Source organism: Mus caroli, unplaced genomic scaffold, assembly GCF_978045245.1.
Source record: "Mus caroli unplaced genomic scaffold, Mus_caroli_1 scaffold_9, whole genome shotgun sequence".
NCBI lineage: Eukaryota > Metazoa > Chordata > Mammalia > Rodentia > Muridae > Mus > Mus caroli.
This window is the reverse complement of record NW_028227264.1, coordinates 126,839,955-126,863,818: the sequence shown is the minus strand read 5'-3', so window position 1 is coordinate 126,863,818 and position 23,864 is coordinate 126,839,955. Positions and strand designations below refer to the sequence as shown.

Sequence of the window (23,864 nt, the reverse complement as noted above, 5' to 3'; positions counted from 1 at the left end):
CTTCTCTGCACCACGTGGGAGAAACTTCCTCCACTCGCCCACCCATTCCTTAAACCACAAAACCCCATCTGAGCTGTGTCCTTTGTGTTTCCTTGGAGATCTTACTCTCTCAAATGGCCTCTGTATCCTGCTATGCACTGTATCTCCAGTCCAGATCTTTCTCTGGGTCTCTGGTCTTATTTGCTGTCCACCTAAAAACTCCACAAGTATTTCACAGGTGCTATAAATTTTGTTTGTACCAAATTGAACATGTTAAACTTCCCTACAAATCTCTTTCTCTTCCCATGATGGGTTGTATATGTTTGGCCCAGGAAGTGTGGCCTTGTTGGAGTGGGTGCGTCACTGTGGGTGTGGGCTTTAAGACCCTCATCCTAGCTGCGTGGATGCCAGTATTCTGCTAGCAGCCTTCAGATGAAGATGTAGAACTCTCAGCTCCTCCTGCACCATGCCTGCCGGGATGCTGCCATGTTCCCGCCTTGATGATTATGGACTGAACCTCTGAACCTGTAAGCCAGCCCCAATTAAATGATGGCTTGGTCATGGTGTCTGTTCACAGCAGTAAAACCCTAACTAAGACACTTTCAGAGCTGGTATTCAGCTGTTAGGCTTAAATTTAATAAATATCAATTGAGTCCTTGTTAATACTTATGCTAGGCAGGACCATGCCGATTGTGATGATAAGCAGGGGCTGGTACTCTCTCCTACACTAAAGTGCAGTATGATAAGACTCACTGTGGTGGAGACAATACCAGCATCTGATAGAGAAGCACGTGCCCAGTTGTGCCTGCAGAACCCCAGCTGCCTCTTGCCTTTCTCCTCTCCACTCACAGTGTTTCAACTGATTATCAAACACTGAAATTCGTATTTTTCCAAGTCCTCTCCCTCCACTTTGCTGGCAATGGAACCTAAGGCCTTCTGTAGAGCAGACAAGATTTTTCCTACTGAGTCACGTTCTAGTCCTTGTATTTATTTTATTTTCTAAAGACGGGGGGGGGGGCTTGGAGCTGGAGAGATGGCTCAGCGGTTAAGAGCACTAACTGCTCTTCCAGAGGTCCTGAGTTCAATTCCCAGCAACCACGTGGTGGTTTACAACCATCTGTAATGGGATCAGATGCCCTCTTCTGGTGTGTCTGAAGACATTTACAGTGTGCCCATTATATACATAAAATAAATAAAGCTTAAAAAAAAAGATGGTGTCTCACTATGTAGACATGGCTAACCTGGAACTCACTCTGTTGACCAGACTGGCCTCAAACTCACAGAAATCTGCCTGCCTCTGCTTCCTGGGTGCTGGGGTTAAACCCACCACACCAGCCTAGCCCTTGAATTTTTAGGAAGGGTCTTGCTATGTGGCTCAGGCTGCTTCAGGACTGAAGAAACGGCTCAGTATTTAAAAGCATTGGCCGTTCAGTTCCCACATAGTGGCTCTTCATCACCCTTTGTAACTTCAGTTCCAGAGATCCAACGCTCTCTTCTGACCTCTATGGGGCACCAAGTACTCATGTGGTGCAGACACACACATGCAATCAAAACATCTATACACAGCCAGGCGGTGGTGGCGCATGCCTTTAATCCCAGCATTTAGGAGGCAGAGACAGGCGGATTTCTGAGTTCGAGGACAGCCTGGTCTACAAAGTGAGTTCCAGGACAGCTAGGGCTATACAGAGAAACCCTGTATCGAAAAACCAAAAAAAAAAAAAAAAAAAAAAAAAACCAAAAAAAAAAAAAACACCAACCAACCAACCAACCAACCAAAACAAAACAAAACAAAAAATCATCTATACACATAACACTTATCCTAAGGAGGAAAATATTATTTTGAGATAGGGTCGCACGTAGCCCAGGCTGGCCTTGAACTGACTATGTAGGTGAAAATGACCTTTAACTCCTGATGCTTCTGTATCCCAAGTTTTGGAACTCTAGGCTTATATAGTGTCTAGCTTTTCTAGTTTTATAAACCTGTGTGAGTGTACATGAGTGCTGGAAACCAAACCCTGACCTTCTGCAAGAACAAATGCTCTTAGCCACTGAGCCACGGCTCCAGTCCCCATAATTGTCATTTTTGGCCTAGTACTTCCTTTATAGCCTGAGGCTGATCCTGAACTCACTGTTCAATTCTTCTGCCTCTGCCTACTGCGCATCAGGATTACAGGCCTGCCCCACCAGACCCGGAACTCTCCTCTCCCCACGTCTTATCTGCTACCATCAAAAAGTCTGGAATCTTGAAAAATTAAAAATTTTTTTGATTATGTGTCTCTCTCTGTGTGCCTGTGTGGGCATGTGTGTGTGTATCAGTGAGGGCACATGGTTTGTGTGTGTGTGTGTGTATGTGTGTGTATCAGTGTGGGCATGTGTGTGTGTGTATGTGAATGTTGGTGCCTGTGGAGTCTAGAACAAGGCATCAGATCCCACGGGGCTAGAATTACAAGCAGTTGTGAGTGTCTCGGTGTGAATGCTAAGATCCCCAATCCTCTGTAAGGGATCTCTACAGTACACTCTTTTTTTTTTTTTTTTTTAATTTTTTTTTTTCGAGACAGGGTTTCTCTGTGTAGCCCTGGCTGTCCTGGAGCTCACTTTGTAGACCAGGCTGGCCTCGAACTCAGAAATCCGCCTGCCTCTGCCTCCCGAGTGCTGGGATTAAAGGCGTGCGCCACCACGCCCGGCCTTACAGTACACTCTTAACCACTGAGCCCTCTCTCCAGCTCCTTCATTTATTATTTATATTTACTTTCGGGGTGTGTGTGTGTGTGTGTGTGTTAGAGGAAAGCTTTCAGGAGCTGTTTCTACCCTGTTGGTCCTGGGGATTGGCTTCAAGTTCAAGGTATTAGGCTTGTTTCTTGGGGCAAGCACCTTTAATATTATTTGGGGTCTGTGGAGACAGGGTTTCACTGTGTATCTCAGATTAGCCTTTTAGCTCATTCTGTATCCTAAACGGTCTCAAACTTGCAGTAATTTTCTGTCTTGGTCTACTGGTTGGTTATTGACATGTCCACTGGATATTGTTATTTTGGTTTTTCAACACAGGGTTTTTCTGTGTGTAGTCCTGACTGTCCTGGAACTCGCTGGGTAGACAAGGCTGGCATCAAAATTGCAGAGTTCCAGAGACACACACAAAATCCCAGTCCACACTCTGGCTGAGAGCACTGACTGCTCTTCCAGAGGTCTTGTGTTCAATTCCCAGCAACCACATGGTGGCTCACAACCATCTACAGTGGGATCTGATGCCCTCTTCTGGCATGTAGGCATATATGCAGGCAGAACACTGTACATAAAAAATAAGCCTTAGGGGGCTGGAGAGGTGGCTCAGAGGTTAAGAGCACTGACTGCCCTTCCAAAGGTCCTGAGTTCAAATCCCAGCAACCACATGATGACTCACAACCACCTGTAATGAGATCTGATGCCCTCTTCTGGCACATCTGAAGACAGCTACAATGTACTTACATATAATAAATAGATACATTTTTTGTTTGTTTGTTTGTTTTCCGAGACAGGGTTTCTCGTATAGCCCTGGCTGTCCTGCCTCTGCCTCCCGAGTGCTGGGATTAAAGGCGTGCGCCACCACGCCTGGCTCATAAATCTTTAAAAAAAAAAAAAAAAGAAACATGTGCCACTACAGCAAGCCACCCTGTATTGGTTTTGGAGCCATCAAGATGGCTTATCAGGAAAAGATGCTTGCAGTGAAATCCTGGAGACCCACACAGAGATAGAAGATGAGCCTCCTGTGCTGGTACATGCCTTTGATGCCGGCACTTGTGAAGCCCAGGCAAGTCTATTGCTGTAAGGGCCAGGCCATCCTGGTTTGCCTAGCAAGTTCAGGGACAGTCTGAGCTGCAAAATGTAAAGACTGGGGCTCTAAAAAACAAAACAAAAGCAAAGAAAGGTGAGAACCGACTCTGCAGAGTTATCTTCTGACCTCCACACAAGCGCCGCCGCTGTGTGCCCACCGTGTGCATGCACACATCCTGGGTTTTGTTTGTTTTTTAGGGGGGGAAGGGGACAGTGAGCTTTATTGATGGTATTCAAAGAGAGTAAGGCTCCCTAGGCCCCTTCCATCATCTTTGGGGGCTGGGATGGAAACTGTGAGGGGGATGCTCAGTGTCCCGAGTTGGGACAGGGACTCCTCAGCAACCGAGGGCCTCTCTCTTGCTCTCAGTGTCCTTGCTGGGGTGGGTGGTCCAGGGTTTCTTACTCCTTGGAGGCCATGTAGGCCATGAGGTCCACCACCCTGTTGCTGTAACCGTATTCATTGTCATACCAGGAAATGAGCTTGACAAAGTTGTCATTGAGAGCAATGCCAGCCCCAGCACCGAAGGTGGAAGAGTGGGAGTTGCTATTGAAGTCGCAGGAGACAACCTGGTCCTCGGTGTAGCCCAAGATGCCCTTCAGTGGGCCCTCAGATGCCTGCTTCACCACCTTCTTGATGTCCTCATACTTGGCAGGTTTCTCCAGGCGGCACGTCAGATCCACTATGGACACATTGGGGATAGGAACGCGGAAGGCCATGCCAGTGAGCTTCCCCTTCAGCTCTGGGATGACCTTGTCCACAGCCTTGACAGCACCAGGGGATGCAGGGATGATGTTCTGGGCAGCCCCACGACCATCACGCCACAGCTTTCCAGAGGGGCCATCCACAGTCTTCTGGGTGGCAGTGATGGCATGGACTGTGGTCATGAGCCCTTCCACAATGCCAAAGTTGTCATGGATGACCTTGGTCAGGGGGGCTAAGCAGTTGGTGGTGCAGGATGCATTGCTGACAATCTTGAGTGAGTTGTCATATTTCTGGTGGTTCACACCCATCACTAACATGGGGGCATCGGCAGAAGGGGCAGAGATGATGACCCTTTGGCCCCACCCTTCAAGTGGGCCCCCGGCCTTCTCTATGGTGGTGAAGATGCCAGTAGACTCCATGACATACTCAGCACCAGCCTCACCCCATTTGATGTTAGCGGGGTCTTGCTCCTGGAAGATAGTGATGGGTTTCCTGTTGATGACAAGCTTCCCATTCTCAGCCTTGACCATGCCATTGAACTTGCTATGGGTAGAGTCATACTGGAATATGTAGACCATGTAGTTGAGGTCCACGAATGGGTTGTTGATGGCAATAATCTCCACTTTGCCAACTGCAGAGCAGAAGGCAGCCCTGGTAACCGGGCACCCAATACGGTCAAATCCGCTCACACCAACCTTCACCATCCTGTCTACAGGCCGAGGCTGGCATTGTATGAGAAGATGCGGCTGTCTCTGGAACAGGGAGGCAGGGAGCCTCATACTAAGTTTTTTTTTTTTTTTTTTTTTTAAAGATAAGATATCCCTTTTGCATGTGCTTATTTGGCTTTATTGCGAAATCTCTCACTTCCCCCTCAATTTGACCTTTTGTAGCATAACTCTCATCTCCCTTTGCTGTGATTGTCTAGCTATATGTAAATGGAAGACTAGTGCTATTTCACTTTTATGTCAGGGCTTGCTTGGTTTATTTTTGTTTGTTTTTTAATATGTATCAGGGTCTTGCCTGCAAGTTGAGTGTACCATTTTTGGGCAGGTCTACGGAGGCCAGAAGAGGCACTAGTATTACAGAAGGTTGTGAGCTGCCTGCCATTTGTGTGCTTGGATGAGCATCAAGTGCCCCTGAACCCGAGCTGTCTGACAACCTCTTATTTTTTTTTTTTAAAGATTTATTTATTTATTATATGTAAGTACACTGTAGCTGTCTTCAGACACTCCAGAAGAGGGCGCCAGATCTCGTTACGGATGGTTGTGAGCCACCATGTGGTAGCTGGGATTTGAACTCTGGACCTTCGGAAGAGCAGTCGGGTGCTCTTACCCACTGAGCCATCTCACCAGCCCTGACAACCTCTTATTTTTAATTAAGAACAAAATAAAACAAAACAAAAACCACACACTTTTTTTTTTTTTTTTGAGACTAGGTTTATAAAGACCAGGATAGCTTTGAACTCAAAGAGATCCAACTGCCTTTGCCTTCCGAGTCCTGGAATTAAGGGCGTGTCCCACCACACCCAACTCCTTTCTCTTTTATTTGTAAGGGTTTTCGAGTGCAGGGAGGTCTCTGCACCACATGCATGCAGTAATCATGAAGGCCAGAAGAGGGAGCATGATTCCCCTAGGACTCAAGTTACAGACAACTGTCAACCATGCAAATGGGTCAAAGGAGAGTCCAGGAAAAGGACGGCCTGGCCTGTGTTCTCCGCTGAGCCATCTTTCCAGGCTTCCTCACTGGTTTACTGACAGATCCCTAGCAGCTTAGGCTGGCTTGCAATAGAGGATAACGTCGAATTTATGATAATTTTATCACCACCTCTTCAACGCTGGGATTACAGGGGTGGACACACCACCACACAAAGTGTTGTGTACCGGGGTGAACCCAGCGGTTTGCACATGCTAAGCAAACGCTTACTAACTAAACTACATTCCCAATTCCTAAGTAATAAAGGTTCGCGAGCCACATCCTTTGTGGCTGATGGACAGCCACATTAATTTCCACGTTGACACTAAAGTTTGCTCACAGTTCCCAACTGCTTTTTAATCTTGCGGCTAAATGCATCGCCACGCTCTCGGACTCCCCGCACACACACCAATTAAAAACTCCGATCCTTAACAACTTGAATCGGCGAGTGCGATCACCACTTTAACGACCACTAAGGAATCAGAAAATGCCACCCATCGCGTCGCCTCCATCGGATCGCTTTACAGCGGCCGACTTCAACGGTTCAAAGGACCCTCTCGGAAACGGCCGACCCAGAGGTGCCGCGCTAGCCCGCACCGTCAACTTCCGGGTCTCGTTGGTAACCATTTCCTGTTTAGTAATGGTGCGTGATGGGATGAGTAGTCGGCTTCCCTGGAGCCGACCGCCAGCGTCCGGCCGACACAGAACTCCATTTCCCGACGTGCCTTGCAGCTTAGCCCAGGAGCAGGAGGCCGGTTCCGATTGCATCAGCGTGGGCTCCGAGGCGCGATGAGACTGTTCGTGAGCGAGGGTTCTCCGGGGAGCCTGCCCGTGCTGGCTGCGGCCGCGAGGGCCCGGGGTCGGGCGGAGCTGCTCATCAGCACCGTAGGCCCCGAAGGTACTGGAGTGGCTGCCGGTGGGCGGCGGGTGAGGGGTGTTCATCTCACAGTTGTTTGCCAGGCTCCAGTGCCCGTTCCCCAATCGACTCAACGTTAACTCACGCCAACCTTTGTTTCCGAGACCCTTCTGAAGTTAGTTCCCATAGTTACCCTCACTGTACTCTTCAAACCTCGTTTTAAGTCTCCCCTCCGGTTAGTTTTCCAGGATCCACCTATCATGGCAACTCCCTCTCAGCCCGGTCACTCTCAGGATCACCTCCAACCTCCTGTGTCGTTTCTGGGAAGCCCCTTTCTCCTTCCAGGACCTCAGTACAGACATGTGCACACTCAGTCCTTGAAGTTTATCGCGTATTCCCAGACAACTTTTTTGGGTGACTTTCTAAGAGTTGTCTGGTCAGATCCTCCCAGTTCTATTAGTTCTGTTCTCGCACTGTGACAGCTTGACTGCAGCACTATTCTATACCTCTCTGTAGACTCTACCTCTTGTTTGCAGTTCACAGTCTCAACTGAACACTAGCTGGCCTCTCTAGCATATTCCACCACCCACCCCTCCCCGGTTAGTGTTCTTACCTTCGAAACTGTAGATTGAAAACCCAGGCCTCCAGCACATAATGTAACGTCAAATCATTTCTTTTAAGATTTACTTATTTATTTAATGTATATATGAGTACACCGTAGCTGTACTGATGGTTTTGAGCCATCATGTGGTTGCTGGGAATTTGAATTCAGGATTTCTGCTCGCTCCTGTCAACCCTGCTTGCTCAGGCTGCGCCCCAACTTATATCTAAGGACACTGCAGCTGTCTTCAGACTTCCTGGAGGAGGGTGTCAGATCTCATTACGGGTGGTTGTGAGCCACCATGTGGTTGCTAGAAATTGAACTCGGGACCTTCGGAAGGGCAGTCAGTGCTCTTTAACAGCTGAGCCGTCTCTCCAGCCCCCTCATTTATTTTCTTACCCCTGATTTCCACCCATTTTCCTCTGTCTCAGAGTGTGTGGTACCATTCCTTACCCGGCCTAAGGTCCCTGTCTTGCAGCTGGATAGTGGCAACTACCTCTTCTCTGCTAGTGCAATCTGCCGGTCAGTATTGGTTCTTGGTGTGGCCAAGTATCAGGGTGGGCCTCACTGATCTTCCTGTGACCTTATTTGCAAACACTGTTCTACTGTGGGTTCACCCATGAACTAGACGTGCTTCGACTTACTTTCTCTCCCTGGGCAGATATTTTTTTCTGTTATGTGGCTGGGAACAAGATGATCTCACCAACCAGTGGCTGGAATGGGAGGCAACAGAACTGCAGGTGAATCCGTGTATCAGGGAGGGGAGGGCAGCCTGCCCTGCCTCTGTATGAACATCCTGACCCATTTCCCCTGCATTTTAGCCAGTTCTGTCTGCTGCCCTACACTGTCTAGTGGTTCAAGGCAAGAAAGGGGAAGATGTACTTGGCCCACTTCGGAGAGTCCTCACTCACATTGATCACAGCCTGAGTCGTCAAAACTGGCCTTTCCTGGCCGGGGTGAGCTGACTTGAAGTGGGGTTTGGAAGGCTTATGATATGGGACTCTGTGGGGAAAGTGTATTCAGACCCCAACAACTAATTATTAGCGTGGTAACCTTGACACATTACTTAAACCCACTAATTCTTAATTTTTGTTATTTCTGTTTTGTTTTTGTTTTTATTTTTTTGGGGGGGGGGTTCGAGACAGGGTTTCTCTGTGTAGCCCTGGCTGTCCTGGAACTCATTATGTAGTCCAGGCTGGTCCAAAACTCACGAAGCATTCCAGGTGGTCGGATCAAAGGCCTGTGCCACAACTAGTCTTTGATTTTTTTTTTTTTTTTTTTTTTTTTTTTTGTGAAATGGAAGTGATAGTTCCTGCCTTAGTTAGAGCTATCTTGAGGATTATGTTAGAAAGCACACATTGTCTCACCTAGTACTTGGCACATAGAAAGCAAAAACCCTGCATGGTGGCACACATTTGTAATCCCGACTTCTGGGAGGTAGAAACAGAAGGATCAGAAGGTCAAAGCCATCCTTGGATACACAGGGGCTCAGGACAGCTGGACAGGGGCTCAGGACAGCTGAACAGGGGCTCAGGACAGCTGAACAGGGGCTCAGGACAGCTGGACAGGGGCTCAGGACAGCTGGACAGGGGTTTAGGACAGCTGGACAGGGGCTCAGGACAGCTGGACAGGGGCTCAGGACAGCTGGACAGGGGCTCAGGACAGCTGAACAGGGGCTCAGGACAGCTGGACAGGGGCTCAGGACAGCTGAACAGGGGCTCAGGACAGCTGAACAGGGGCTCAGGACAGCTGGACAGGGGCTCAGGACAGCTGGACAGGGGTTTAGGACAGCTGGACAGGGGCTCAGGACAGCTGGACAGGGGCTCAGGACAGCTGGACAGGGGCTCAGGACAGCTGAACAGGGGCTCAGGACAGCTGGACAGGGGCTCAGGACAGCTGAACAGGGGCTCAGGACAGCTGGACAGGGGTTCAGGACAGCTAGACAGGGGTTTAGGACAGCTGGACAGGGGCTCAGGACAGCTGGACAGGGGCTCAGGACAGGACAGCTGGAGCTATGTGACACCTTATTTAAACAAACAAACAAACAGGTACAGTAACATAGGAGCTTAATGAAAAGCTAGGTATGGTGGCACATGCATTTAATCCGAGGATTCTGGAGGCAGAGGCAGGCGGCTCTGCAGGTAAGGTCAGACTGGCAAGGATAGCCGGGGCAGTAGCAAATGTTAGCTATCACCACTGGGACATAGATGAATGCTTCACCTGTGCACTTCTCTCTTCTCCAACTAGGACACAGAATCTCTAGCTGACATTGTTTTGTGGGGAGCGCTGTATCCTTTACTGCAAGACCCAGCTTACCTCCCTGGTGAGAACTGTACATCATTTCACCCCCAAACCTGAGCACTGGGTACAGGGCTGTGGAACAGATGGGTATTGAGTTTTCACTTGAAGGTGCAACATGACGGGGAAACTGTAGCCGAATATGGCCAGGGTCACTGGGGAAGCGCGGTGAAGCCTCCAGAGGGAGGAGGTCCACCTCTGCCTGCTCAGTCTTCATCCTTTTATGTTTGTTGTTAAACCCACAGAGGAGTTGGGTGCCCTGCAAAGTTGGTTCAAGACACTGAGTACCCAGGAACCGTGTCAGCGAGCTGTAGAGACGGTGCTAAAACAGCAGGGGGTCCTGGCACTTCGTCTGTACCTCCAAAAACAGCCACAGCCTCAGCCCCCACCTCCTGAGGGGAGAACTGTCAGCAACGAGCTCGAGGTTTGGAACTGGGCGGGGCACCCTCACGGAGCCTTAGGGCCTTAGGTAGAAGGTGTGTGGGAGGCAGATGTTGATTGTGGCCACCTCCTTAGTTGTTCGACACCCCGTGGGCCCTCCTCATGTTGATTCTTGGTAGGAAGAGGAGCTGGCTACCTTGTCTGAGGAGGACATCGTTACAGCTGTTGCCGCGTGGGAGAAGGGTCTGGAAAGCCTGCCTCCGCTACAGCTCCAGCAGCATCCAGTGTGAGTAGACACCGAGAATGAGGTTCGGTTTCGTTACTGGAAACTGTTGCCAGGTAACAAAGCAGGCTCCTCCACTTTGCTCATGGAGTATTGATGCCAGTAAGGTAAAGAGATGTTTACAATATTGACAGTTACATATTTATGAATTTTTATTTAAGTTTTGTTTATTTTATGTATGTGAGTACACTGTCACTGTCTCAGACACACCAGAAGAGGGCATCAGATCCCATTACAGATGGTTGTGAGCCACCATGTGGTTGCTGGGAATTGAACTCGGGACCTGCGGAAGAGCAATCATTGTTCTTAACTGCTGAGCCATCTCACCAGCTCAGTAAAGCACTTTTTGCATAAATCTAACAACCTGAATGTGACCCCCCAGAACCCACAGAGGTGGGAGGAGAAAATGACTATACCCAGTTGTCCTCTGACCTCCATATGTGTGCTGAGCCATTCTTGCCCCACTCCAAAAATCATGGGGTTTGCTTGTTTTTATTTCATGTGTCCTAGTGTTTTTACTGCATGTATGTATGTGCACTACATGTGTGCATAGTTCCTATGGAGGCCACACATGTAGTGGAGAAGAGGGCATCTGGAGTTACAGATGGCTGTGAGCTTCTAGCTGGGAATGCTCTGCAAGAGCAGCACCCCTCACCTATCTCTGCAGGTCTCCTCGCTTCCACCTTTGAGATGGACTTTAGCCTGGGCTGGCGTGGAACTCACTCTGTAGACCAGGCTGCTTTAGAACTCACAGAGCTCTGTCAGTCTCTGCCTCAAAGACTCTGCCTTTAACCTGCTGGGATTGAAGATATGTGCCACTATGCCCACTAAGAGATACACTGTTTCACATGTGTGTACTGGCTAACCTGTCACCATCACCAAGAGATACACTGTTTCACTCGACCGACCAAGAGATGCACTGTTTTATATGTTCATTCTGGCTAAGGTATTTACCTATAGGCCAGCTGCCTTTGGCTTAGCCTGAAATTTCAGCTCCTTGGGAGGCTGAGACAGGAGAATTTCAAGCTCAAGATATCTTGGGCAACTTACTTAGACCTTGTCTTAAAAGGTAAACAAATGTCCTGGAAGCCACTTGTGTCATAAGCAGGTTAGTCCCAGTAGGCAGGAGGACCAGCAGGTTAGGCCAGCCTTGGCTATATAGTGATCCTGTCATTAAAAACCATCCACTAATCAAAGCAAAAAGGTCCAGGGTCAGTGGTAGAGTTTTTGCTTAGCATGCATAAGGATCTAGACTGAATCTTTAGTACTGCAAAAATCAAGACCATATGCAAATTACGTTGTCTTCTTACTCTGTGTGGTATGTGTGAAAGAGAATGCAGATGCACACATACCACCCTGTGTGTAGAGGTCAGTTTTCCCTGTCCACATTGGGCTGTAGCAGTGGAGTTGAGGATGGTAGACTTGGGCTACAAGCCCTTGGCTGCCTGAGCTGTCTCAGCAGCCCCGGCTGTCTGAGGCCAGGCTGCCTTCCTTGCTCCCCTTCAGACCTCGGTTGTGTTTTGTCCCTTGTCAACATCCAGTCAGCAGTCACACACCAGATCCCATCACAAAGCTTTGCCCAGGTCTGAGAATTTTAAATGGAGAAACTCCAGAAATAATCTATTCTGAAGTAGCTAGCCCTGGCTGTCCTGGAACTTGCTCTGCAGAGCAGACAGGCCTTGAACTCTGAGATCCACCTGTCTCAGCCACCACTGCCAAGGCATCTGTAAGTTTTAAACAGCTTTTATCATAGCATGTTGTTTATTATAGCATGCTGTTGCATTGTTGCTATTTATTAATGTTGTTTATAAGCTGTGCCTCTTGATTGCTACAGTGCTAGGTTATAGACAGGCACTGTACCTGCCGGGCTTTTGGACTCTCGTGTTCATGCTTATGCAGCAAGCAGCACTTTATGCACTGAGCCGTGTGGTTTGGGCCAGGAGGAGACACCTTAGGAGGAGACGAGTCAGGATAGGAAAGGATTTGGTTCAGTTCATGTGTGGCGATGACAAGCTGTAATGACTTCAGGTCGTGACTACAGACCTATTAACACTGAACTGGGTAAGAAGAGGTCAGAGCTGGGAAGTGAATGACAGGCAGAGACATCCAGGGAGAATTGTGATGGTGCCTGGGGAGTTTGTGCCTGAGAATGAGCTAAGGTGCTGACAGTGAAAGAGGGAGCTGTTGGGATGGGCTGCGTGTAGTGCACAAAGCTGTCCCTGAAGCTTGCTGACTGAGCATAGCCCTCTCCAGTGAGGCCAGGGTCATAGCTCTGGCTCCCTGGGAGGAAAGACTGTGACCTGAGGCACCTGGACTGAGTCCTCCAGGGTTCTGTGCACGTGTTAGGATATTTGCATCCCTGCTGTGGACTAGTCTCTCTCTTCTCTGTCACCAGGTTGCCTGTGCCTGGAGAGAGGAATGTTCTCATCACGAGTGCCCTCCCCTATGTCAACAATGTCCCCCACCTTGGAAACATCATTGGCTGTGTGCTCAGTGCTGATGTCTTTGCAAGGTGGAGCCAGCTGCTGGAGGAATGTCCTCCAGAGGGTGGAGTGGAAATGGATGCCTCAGAGGTTGGGACTGGAGTAGTCCCCCCATGACCACCATCTCCTTCCAGGTATTGTCGCCTTCGCCAGTGGAATACCCTCTATCTGTGTGGTACAGATGAGTATGGAACTGCGACAGAGACCAAGGCCATGGAGGAGGGCCTAACCCCACAGGAAATCTGTGACAAGTACCATGCCATCCATGCTGACATCTACCGCTGGTTCGGCATATCGTTCGATACTTTTGGTCGCACTACCACTCCTCAGCAGACCAAGTAGGTTCCTGAGAATGAGGCAGGAATGGACTGAAGGGGAGGCTAGGTGTAAGGAGGATACCGCAAAGATAGGAACAGAGTGTCTGAGGAGGGACGGTCGCCTGAGCTTTGGTTCTGAGCATCTGGGTGGAAGGCAGAACAGGGACTAGGGTGGGGCCTGAAGGAGGACCTTGGACGGGAAGGGAAAATGCCGCTTTCCTTTCCGTGTAGTGCTTCTTCCCTCTGGTTGCCTAGGAATCTTGGTTTTAAGACAGGGTTACACTGTGTAGCCTAAGATGGTCTCAGATTTGTGGCAATCCTCCTGCCTCAGATTTGCAAAGGTTGGGAAGCACAGGTATGTGCTACCATGCCCAGCGTGGAATCTTTTTTTGTTTGTTTTGGTTTTTCGAGACAGGGTTTCTTTGTGTAGCCCTGGCTGTCCTGGAATTCACTTTGTAGACCAGGCTGGCCTCGAACTCAGAAATCCACCTGCCTCTACCTCCCAAGTGGCATGGAATCTTTAAAACAATTCCTTCCTACTTATGTTGTAACACATATTCATTCTTCCTCTGCCTGAAAAGTCCTTAGAGAAGCTACAGACAGGCAGGGGGACAGTTGGTGTTGCTGTGCACCTCTGCCCTAATGCTGAATGAAGACCTGAATGCAGATGTAAAAGTCCGCTGGATACGGTCACCCCCTACAATCCCAGCATCTGGGAGGTGGAGGCAGAGGATTAGGAGTTGAAGTCGTGGTTAGTGTTGGCCTCATGAGACCTTTCTCAAAACCAATGAAACAAACGAAAACACCATGTAAATATAGAGTCAGCAGAAGTGAACTGTAAAGTGGGAAGAGTCTGTTTGGGCAGTTGGAGTCAGAAGAGCACCGTGGTTGCATCCAGTGGGTCCTAGCTAGGAACAGGCTTCACTGGTGGGAGGCCTCCCCCAGAATGAGGTCTTGTCTCTGGTTAGAGCAACAGAGGAAGGAGTCCACACTGGTCTGACTGTTCTTTCTCACCCTTTGCTTGCTGGCCTTGCTAGAATCACCCAGGACATCTTCCAGAGGTTGCTGACGCGGGGGTTTGTGCTGCGAGATACTGTGGAGCAGCTTCGGTGTGAGCAGTGTGCACGTTTCCTGGCTGACCGCTTTGTGGAGGGCGTGTGTCCCTTCTGTGGCTATGAAGAGGCCCGAGGTGACCAGTGTGATAAGTGTGGCAAGCTCATCAATGCCATTGAGCTCAAGGTAGGAGGAAGAACTCAAGGAAGCCCAAGAGAAACATTTATTAATTACTTATCAATAAAATGATTTATCAAAAAGATTATGAGAAAAGCAAAGAAGGAGCAGATTCAGGCTTGTTCTGTGGGAGCTGTGGGCTCTGGTGAGCGTACAGTTGTACCTTAAAGACAGACTCTTCAGGGTTAGAGTTGTAGGGTTAGGGTTGTAGACCAGGCTGGACTAGAACTCACAAGAGGTCCACCTGCCTCTGTCTCCCAAACTGAGATTCAAAGTTTGTGCCACTTCCACCTGGCCAGGACTTTAATGTTCAGTGCCTAAAATCTTGTGCTGATTTCTGTCTGGGCAGTTATGCTGTAGTTAGCATGGGCTGGGACAGAGACAGGTTTCTTTAGCAATCGGTCGTCTGATCAGTGCTAGGTGGTTGTCCTAGAACTGCCTGTAGGCTGGCCTCTGCCTCCTGAGTGCTGGGATTAAAGGCTTGTGCTGCTTGCCACGCCCGGCAGATTATTCTTTTTCTGTTACTTACTTTGTCTTCTTGTCTAAGTTTGCTCCTTTGTTGCTTTACTCATTACTTAAGTATTTAAGAAATGCTGGATAGTCAAGTAAGATGCTTTTTTGGCTTGTGCTGGAGGTGTAGATCAGTGGTAGAATACTTGGCTAATAGGAGTAACACACAGTAGGGAAGATGGGCGTGGCTAGTGCTGTCTGTGACCATAGGCAAGATTCAGAGCCTGGATGCAATGGCAATGTTTGCTTTGCTAAGTATGGAGTTCCTGCAGACTTGTAAAGAACAGTCGGAAACAGATGTGGACTTCAGCTGTGCTGTGCGACACTCACCGTGTCTCACCTTCACACCTCGGTCGGGGTTGGCAAGGTGGCTGTGCAGATACGGCACTTGCTGGAAACCCAGACCGCATACGGTGGGAGGAGAAAACAGACTTGATCTCCACATGGTCACACTCACACACAAAATACATATATCAAGACAGCACCCTCCTAGCCCCACGCCCAGGTAGGTCAAGCAAGCTTAGTAGTAAGGTGCTATAGCCAACCAGTGCTGAGTGCTCCCTGCTGCACGGACTGAGTGTGTGAACCTGAGTCTCAGGAGCAGGTGGTTCAGCAGTGTGCACACAAGTCTCTGTTACAGCAGTGTGCAGTGCGCACACACGGAGGCCACAATCGGAGGGAGGGGTGTGCTCGTTCTGAGCTGGGAGGCTGATTGGTCTGGACAGTTTCCCTTCTCTGCAGCCGGGTCCTCCGTACTCCCAGCAAGATCACACCCTTTGTACGGAATTTCTCTTTACAGAAACCACAGTGCAAAATCTGCCGCTCCTGCCCTGTGGTGAGGTCCTCACAGCACCTGTTTCTAGACTTGCCTAAGGTGAGTCAGGCAGCCCTGGCTACACACTGGTTTTCTGTATTTTTATTTGTGTGTGTATAGGTCTGTCTGTGAGTGAGTGTGTGTTTGTGTGTGTGTGTGCGCGCGCATACATGAGGACACATGCATGTGAGCCTGTGTGCAGCTAGAAGAGGACAGAAGAGGCATCAGATCTGGGGCTGGAGTTATGGGCAATTGCACGCCATCCAGTATGGGCGTAGGGCCGGGACTTGGATCCTCTGAAGAGTATTTTTATTTCCAGTAATCATTTACATAGCTCGGAAACACAGCTATGGTAGACCTCGTGCCTAGTTTGTCCAAGTCACTATATTCAATAACTGGTACTGGACAAAGCTTATACCTGGCACAGTTGTGGTGACCGTGTGCTTTCAATCCCAGCATTCTCAGCACTAAAGAGGCTGAAGCAGCAGATAGGAGATTCATGAACTTAAAGCCAGCTTGGGCAAAATAATGCTAAGACTTGTATTTCAAAAAATAGCAAACACATTGTTCTGATGAAACAGATTAGAGAGCACGAGGTGAGTCCGAGCCCACTTCCCAGACCTTTCTCCTTCAGGGTCTGTGGGCTGGGCTTGGATTCGCTGTTTAGCTGAGGGTGGTCTTGAACTCCTGATGCTCCTCCTTCTGCCTCCCAAGTACTGCGATTACAGACAGATAGGGAACGAGGCCTAGCTGTTTCCACCTGCCATTCATAGTCCAAAGTTTTAATTCCAAAATTTTTAATTTTTTAATTTTTTTTTAAAGATTTATTTATATGTAAGTACACTGTAGCTGTCTTCAGACACATTAGAAGAGGGCATCAGATCCTATTACAGATGGCTGTGAGCCACCATGTGGTTGCTGGGAATTGAACTCAGGACCTCTGGAAGAGCAGTTGATGCTTTTATCCCCTGAGCCGTCTTTCCAGCCCCATTATTTTTATTTTTTAAGATCTTTATGTTATGTGTATGGGTGTTTGCCTGCACGTATTCCTGTCACCACATGCCTAGAGTGCCCTCAGAGCAGTCATTCCCAACCTGTGGGCTGCAACCCCTTTTGGATCCCATGACCCTTTGGCAGGGGTCGGGTATCAGATAACCTGCAAATCATATGTTTACATTGTGGCTTATAACAGTAGCAAAATTACAGTTATGAAGTAACAATGGAATGATTTTGTGGTTGGGGGTCACAGCTTGAGGAACTGTATTAAGGGTCTCGGGTTAGAAAGGTTGAGACCCCCTGCCTGCCTTAGAGGGGACTGAATTGGAGTTGAGAGTCACAGCTGGTTGTGAGCTGCAGTGTGGGTGCTGGGAACCAAACCCAGGCCCTCTGCAAGAGCAGCCAGTTCTGTTAACCACAACCCTTTTTTCTCTAGTCCCCTAATCTCATTTTTTAAAAATTTTGACGGCCTTGTAATATTTCATTATATGCATATACTTCTAATATCATATTTCGTCATCTAAACTGTGAGAATTTTTATTTTTATTTTTTTTTGAGTCAGGGTTTCTCTGTGTAACCCTGGCTGTCCTAAAACTCACTCTGTCGACCATGCTGGCTTCAAACCCACAGAGATGAGATGTGCCTGCCTCTGCCTCCCAAATGCTGGGATTAGAAAGAGGCATGCTCCTCCACTGCTCAGTTGTTTAAACTTTTATATCACTTCCCCTTCTCCTCCAACTGCTCCCTCTCATGGCTTTTTCTGTAATTGTTTATATATACAAAAACATACCCATCCCCCCCACACACACAAACACACACACACACACCTCCTGATTATATACATAAGTGTGTGCCAAGCATTCACAAGTTCTTAAACTCACTTTTCTCACCTCTGCCTCTGAGGAGCCAGAATTATAAACCACAGACCACTGTACTCAGTTTAGTTTCAATGTTTTTGCTTTTACAGACAGCATTTCTTTACGTACACATCTTAAAGACTCAAGGGGATTTTTTTAAGACAGGGTTCCCTCACTTTCCCGGAACTCGCTCTGTAGACCAGGCTCACCTCTGCGTCCGAGTGCTGGGGTGGAAGGTGTGCTCCACCATGGCCTGGCTGTGGGTGCTCCTGTTGAATGAGATTGTTAACAATTGTTTAGATGTCCCTGAAGCCATGAATCTTTAGTTTTACGTATGTACTCCTGACTTAGCTGTGCAGCGCTTGACTCACTGACCTTGGTGCCATCCTGCCTGTGTCCTCTGTCCTGTTGGTCTTTTCTTCATCTCAGTTGGAAAAGCGCCTGGAGGACTGGTTGGGGAAGACAGTGCCTGGCAGTGACTGGACACCCAACGCCAGGTTCATTATACGTTCCTGGCTTCGAGATGGCCTCAAGCCACGATGCATCACCAGAGACCTCAAATGGGGAACGCCTGTGCCCTTGGAAGGTTTTGAGGACAAGGTAAATAAATACCTTTAGCCTTTAGTCATGGCTTAAAACGTTCAGCCTCAGGATTCAGTTCATGGGCTAGCTGATTAAAAAATTATATTTCCTCTTAGCCTGAAATTTTGGGTTGGTTTCTATTTGTATCCCTGCAGGTATTTTACGTCTGGTTTGATGCTACTATTGGCTACGTGTCCATCACAGCCAACTACACAGACCAATGGGAGAAATGGTGGAAGAACCCAGAACAAGTAAGCTGGTTTCGGTGCTTGTCTATGGGACGAGGTGTGAGGTAAGAGGCAGGCTCTGGGCTGCTCCGCAGGGAGGAGAGTTTCAGACAATCTCCCAATGTCTTCTCCTAGGTGGACCTTTACCAGTTCATGGCCAAAGACAATGTTCCCTTCCATGGCTTGGTCTTTCCGTGTTCAGTCCTAGGAGCTGAGGACAACTACACCCTGGTCAAGCACATCATTGCTACAGGTAGGGCTGGCAGAGCACGGCTGCAGGTGGGGCTGGCAGAGCACTGCTGCAGGTGGGCCTGGCAGAGCACTGCTGCAGGTGGGCCTGGCAGAGCACGGCTGCAGGTGGGGCTGGCAGAGCACTGCTGCAGGTGGGCCTGGCAGAGCACTGCTGCAGGTGGGCCTGGCAGAGCACTGCTGCAGGTGGGCCTGGCAGAGCACTGCTGCAGGTGGGCCTGGCAGAGCACTGCTGCAGGTGGGCCTGGCAGAGCTCTGTGGCATGGTCCTAGGGCGTGAGGCCCAAGGCAGTGTGTGGGAGAGCCTGGAGTCGTGGCCGTTCTCGCTTAGGAATTGAGACAGTGTGATGGTTTGTATATCCTTGGACCAGGGAGTGGCATCATCTGAAGGTGTGGCCTTGTTGGAATAGGTGTGACCTGGTTAGAATGGGTGTGTCACTGTGCACTGTGGGTGTGGGCATAAGATCCTCACCCTAGTTGCCTGGAAGTCAGTCTTCCACTATCAGCCTTTGGATGAAGACATAGAACTCTCAGCTCCTCCTGCACCATGACAGCCTGGATGCTGCCACGCTCCCACATTGATGATAATAGACTGAACCTCTGATCCTGTAAGCCAGCCCCAATTAAATGTTGTTTTTTATAAGACTTGCCTTGGTCATGGTGTCTGTTCACAGCAGTAAAACCCTGACTAATACAGACAGGGAATAGTTAAAGCTGAGAACGCCATCCACAGGGGGAAACTGGAAAGATCTGGTAAGCAAAATCTAAAGCTAAACCTAGGAGTGTAGCAAAGAGACCGAGGCCAGAACAGCAGCACGGAACGCCATGGCCTGTGTAAGCTCTTCAAGGACAGTTGGGAAAGAGCAGGGAGGGAAGGGAGTGACCCGTGTCCTTCTCTTCTGTCCAGAGTACCTGAACTATGAGGATGGGAAATTCTCTAAGAGCCGGGGCATAGGAGTGTTTGGAGACATGGCCAAGGATACGGGGATCCCTGCTGACATCTGGCGCTTCTATCTGCTATACATTCGGCCTGAGGGCCAGGACAGTGCCTTCTCCTGGACAGACTTGTTGATTAAAAACAATTCTGAGCTGCTCAACAACCTGGGCAACTTCATCAACAGGTAGGAGGGACTGGGCGAGGTCCGCCCAGCAGGGAGGCAGGGAGGTGGGATTGACTGTCGCGTACGTGTAAGCAGTGCATTCTGGAGGCAGGTCAGCTGTAGCCAGCTGGTTTGATGGAATTGGTCACAAAGCAAATCTTCATGTGTTATATTCTTATTAAAGGTCTTTCTAGACCTGGGGGTGCATGCTCTCTGCACAACAAAGTTAGTCTTCAGGTCACTAATGTGCTTCAGTGAATAGAGGTTGTTTGGAATCAGAGCTGTGCCGTAGGCTCCTCACTCTCTGCAGTTGCTGTGTTTCTGCTCCTGCAGCCGTTCTCCAAAGGAACAACATAGGCTGGGGCTGGAGACACAGCTCAGTGTTTGTGTAGCAGATTCAGAGCTCTTGAGTTTCATCCTCAGCACACACAGACATGCGGGTGCCTCCTGCACTCAAGACTCTTCTGTCAGAGTTCTGGACATTTAGTTCAGCCCTTAACCATGTTTATTTTAGCAGCTTCATTAGAATATTTGCTAGCTTATAACATACTTCAACTTGATAATTCTTAATACTTCTAAAAATGTATTGTGTAATTATTTATCTCTTTATTTGCAGAATTACATTATGCAATGTAGACTTTAACCTTACTTTTAGTTTGAAGTGCCAGGAATTGTCAGGCTTATGCAGGAATGCCACGGGAGTTAAGTCTTCTTGTATGGTTGTTTTTTTTTTTTTTTTAACAGTTATTTCCTGTTTGTTGTGGGGTGCGATTGATAGTGTGCCGTGAACATCAGCATATAACCTGACTCAGTTCTTCCCTCCACCACGTAGATGCCAGGCATGGAACTCAGTCGGCGAGCTTGGTGGCATCTGAGCCATCTGGCTGCCCAAGCATGAAGACTTATGGAAGTGGGATGAAGTTTCTCTGAAAACCTGGCAGTAATTCTGTCTTCTCTTTTCTCTTCCCTCAGAGCTGGCATGTTTGTTTCTAAGTTTTTTGGCGGTTGTGTGCCTGCGATGGCGCTAACCCCTGATGACAGACGCCTGGTGGCCCATGTCTCTTGGGAACTCCAACACTATCACCAGCTGTTGGAAAAGGTTCGGTAAGTGACTTCCAGCTCTGTCCAGTCAGTGATATGTTGGTATGGTTTGCAGCCCTATAGACTCTGCCTCCTCCCTTCCCAGGATCCGGGATGCCTTGCGCAGTATACTCACCATATCTCGCCATGGCAACCAATACATTCAAGTGAATGAGCCCTGGAAACGGATTAAAGGTGGTGAGATGGACAGGTGTGTGCAGGAGCTAGGGCTGGCTATAGGAATTAAATGGCATGCTACATCTTTGTGGCCTTGACATGTCTCTCTTTCTCAGGCAGCGGGCAGGGACAGTGACAGGCATAGCAGTGAACATGGCTGCCTTGCTGTCAGTCATGCTGCAGCCGTACATGCCCACAGTCAGCTCCACCATCCAGACTCAGCTGCAGCTCCCACCTGCAGCCTGCCGCGTCCTTGCCACAAGCTTCATTTGTACCTTACCAGCAGGCCACCGAATTGGCACAGTAGGTCTCCTTAATGTTGGTGGCACTTGTTTTTACAGTGCTGCCTTTGGGGTGAGGTTAGTAGAGACCTAAACGTCTCTGCCGTAGGTGTGGGGCTCTATGGCTATTCTCAGAAGCCCTCCCTAACTCTGCACTCCGGCTTGTGAGTGTGGTGCTATCTGTATATACTTATTGCTGTTCATGCCAGAAGCCAGTGAGTGCAGAGAATAGAAATGTTGTGTAAGCAACGCCATGACCTGGTGGTGCTGACAGCCCTCTTCCCTGACACTGACGGTGTCCCTTCTTGCACAGTGACCGCTGCCCTTGTGAACTATGTCGCACTCCCGTTTCTCCTAAAGCACCTGGGATCTCTGAATGCAGAAAGGCGGGTGGCGGGGGAGGCGCTTCTGACATGCTCTGCCACGCTGGGGATTACCAGGGACTGACTCTCATACTTGTTTCCATAGGTCAGTCCTTTGTTCCAAAAACTGGAAAATGACCAGATTGAAAATTTGAGGCAGCGCTTTGGAGGGGGCCAGGTGAGCAAGCTAGACTGTGCTCTCCCCCAGCAAAAGCCCTGGCAGTGCCCCCAATCTCCCCAAGTATCCTGACTCCTCTCTTTCCACCTTTAGCCTTACTGCTTCCTCACTTACGTTTCTTTCCTGTCTTAGCTAGAAGAGTCCTTGGAGTTAAAGGTAACCATTTCCCTGCCATGCTATGGGAAACTGGAGGCCAGAGGGGTTTATGGCGACAAGTAACGATTGTGCTGCTCTTCTAGGCTAAAGGCTCCCCCAAGCCAGCAGCTGTGGAGGCAGTTACAGCAGCAGGCTCGCAGCACATACAAATGCTGACGGATGAGGTGACCAAACAGGTATGAAGTGGGCGGGGACCCTGAGCAGAGGAAGTACTGAACCTACACAGGTCCTCGTCATGGGACTGCTGCCTCCCCCTCACCCTGATCCTTTTCTTAGGGCAACATCGTTCGGGAACTGAAAGCACAGAAGGCAGACAAGAACCAGGTTGCTGCAGAGGTGGCTAAACTCTTGGATCTAAAGAAACAGTTGGCTTTGGCTGAGGGGAAACCCATTGAAACTCCTAAAGGCAAGAAGAAAAAGTGAGACGCTGTTGACACAGTCACTTTACTGGACATGGACAGTAATAAACAATGTACCCTGTATGCTCAAGCCGAGCCCTCTCCTGGTCTACCCTCAGTCCCCTCCTCAGCATGCGCAGTGCAGGGTCACATGCTTGGCGCTGGCTCGATGGTGCTGGGTACACTCCCGGAGAGACAAGACAGGAGGTGATGCCCACTGTTCATGCTTGGTGCAGGCTGACCATGCGGTCTATCAGAGCCCGCCGTGTGGTCTCCACCTCCCTGGTCAGGTGCTCAATTTCCTGCTTGAGCCGCTCGTTCTCTTCAGCTAGCTGTGCCACTTTCCGCTCATTCTCCTGCTCCTTCTCCTTCATGCGTTGCTTCCCAGCCCGGGCTGGGCACTGACCACTCTGTTTCCGTTTCCTAGTTCTTCCTTGCTCTTCCTCCTCTTCCTCCTGGGCCATAGAACTCTGACTGGAATCTGGAGAGCGAGGGCTTTGGGAAGTGCTTGTGACCTCTGCTGGCCCTGGCTCTTCTGTCAGCCAAGCTAGGGACGCAGGGTCAAGAGTAGTGAAGGTTTTTGATTCTTCCTTTAAGGAAATGAAGAGGGGAGATAGATATTAATTAGTTCAGGAGAGGCATACAAACCCCCCGTTTCCTGGGGTTTATTTTATTTTTGCTTGGTTTTTGAGACAGGGTCTTGTATAGGCTACATTCAAACTCTAGCTTAGGCTAGCCATGAACTGAGCCTCTTGCCTATACTTGACAAGCACTGGGGCTATGGGCACCCACACCATCACTCTGCTCGCCCATCCTAGGACCAGCATTCTCACCTCTTCGTTTCCTGGGGATGAGATATAGGTGCCCCCAATTTCATCTGAGGACAGGACCTCCTGCAGATCCTCATACCAGGCTTCCAGCTCCCAGCTGGACACCGTCTCCAAGGTGAAAGGCAGGGACTCAGCTGCCATGACTGCACGTGGACCAGGTTCTGGAAAGGACATACATTCCATTCACCACAGTCGGTGAGCTGACCTTGTGCCTTTTTTAACATGTAGAATTTAAAATTTACTGGTATTGCAAGATAGATAAGGGCATGGGTTGTCACTCCTTGAAGGCCACATTGGCAGAGGGTGGAGGTGAAGAGTCAACTCACACAAGTTGTTCTCTGACACACACACACACTAATGAGTGTCGGGATGGGGAGATGGCTGCCTCTCAAGCCTAGCAGTCTTGAGTTTGACCCTGCCAGATTCAACTCTCAAAAG

At 49.2% G+C, this 23,864-nt stretch overlaps 2 protein-coding genes and 1 pseudogene across 3 annotated transcripts; 1 reads left to right on the top strand and 2 right to left on the bottom strand.

The window, feature by feature from the left end:
• Nucleotides 1-4,086: 4,086 nt before the first annotated feature.
• Nucleotides 4,087-5,193, bottom strand: LOC110303218 (glyceraldehyde-3-phosphate dehydrogenase pseudogene; annotated as a pseudogene).
• Nucleotides 5,194-6,828: 1,635 nt separating this feature from the next.
• On the top strand, nt 6,829-22,687 carry Mars1 (methionyl-tRNA synthetase 1). 2 transcript variants are annotated; one of them, XM_021173621.2, is made up of 22 exons: nt 6,829-7,079; nt 8,070-8,160; nt 8,300-8,378; nt 8,460-8,594; nt 9,886-9,961; nt 10,182-10,360; nt 10,497-10,603; nt 12,996-13,112; nt 13,218-13,421; nt 14,438-14,639; nt 15,940-16,014; nt 18,237-18,407; nt 18,545-18,640; nt 18,752-18,869; nt 19,772-19,985; nt 20,937-21,068; nt 21,151-21,255; nt 21,338-21,524; nt 21,971-22,042; nt 22,175-22,198; nt 22,282-22,374; nt 22,475-22,687. In XM_021173621.2, the coding sequence occupies exons 1-22, from the start codon at nt 6,971-6,973 to the stop codon at nt 22,619-22,621; spliced, it is 2,733 nt and encodes a 910-aa protein (XP_021029280.1). In that variant the 5' UTR covers nt 6,829-6,970; the 3' UTR covers nt 22,622-22,687. The 2 variants fall into 2 exon arrangements, with proteins under 2 accessions (XP_021029280.1, XP_021029281.1); XM_021173622.2 differs by lacking the exon at nt 22,175-22,198.
• On the bottom strand, nt 22,624-23,579 carry Ddit3 (DNA damage inducible transcript 3). Its single transcript, XM_021173623.3, has 2 exons — nt 23,430-23,579; nt 22,624-23,186 (listed from the first exon to the last, which is right to left on the bottom strand). The coding sequence occupies exons 1-2, from the start codon at nt 23,565-23,567 to the stop codon at nt 22,818-22,820; spliced, it is 507 nt and encodes a 168-aa protein (XP_021029282.1). The 5' UTR covers nt 23,568-23,579; the 3' UTR covers nt 22,624-22,817.
• Nucleotides 23,580-23,864: the final 285 nt, after the last annotated feature.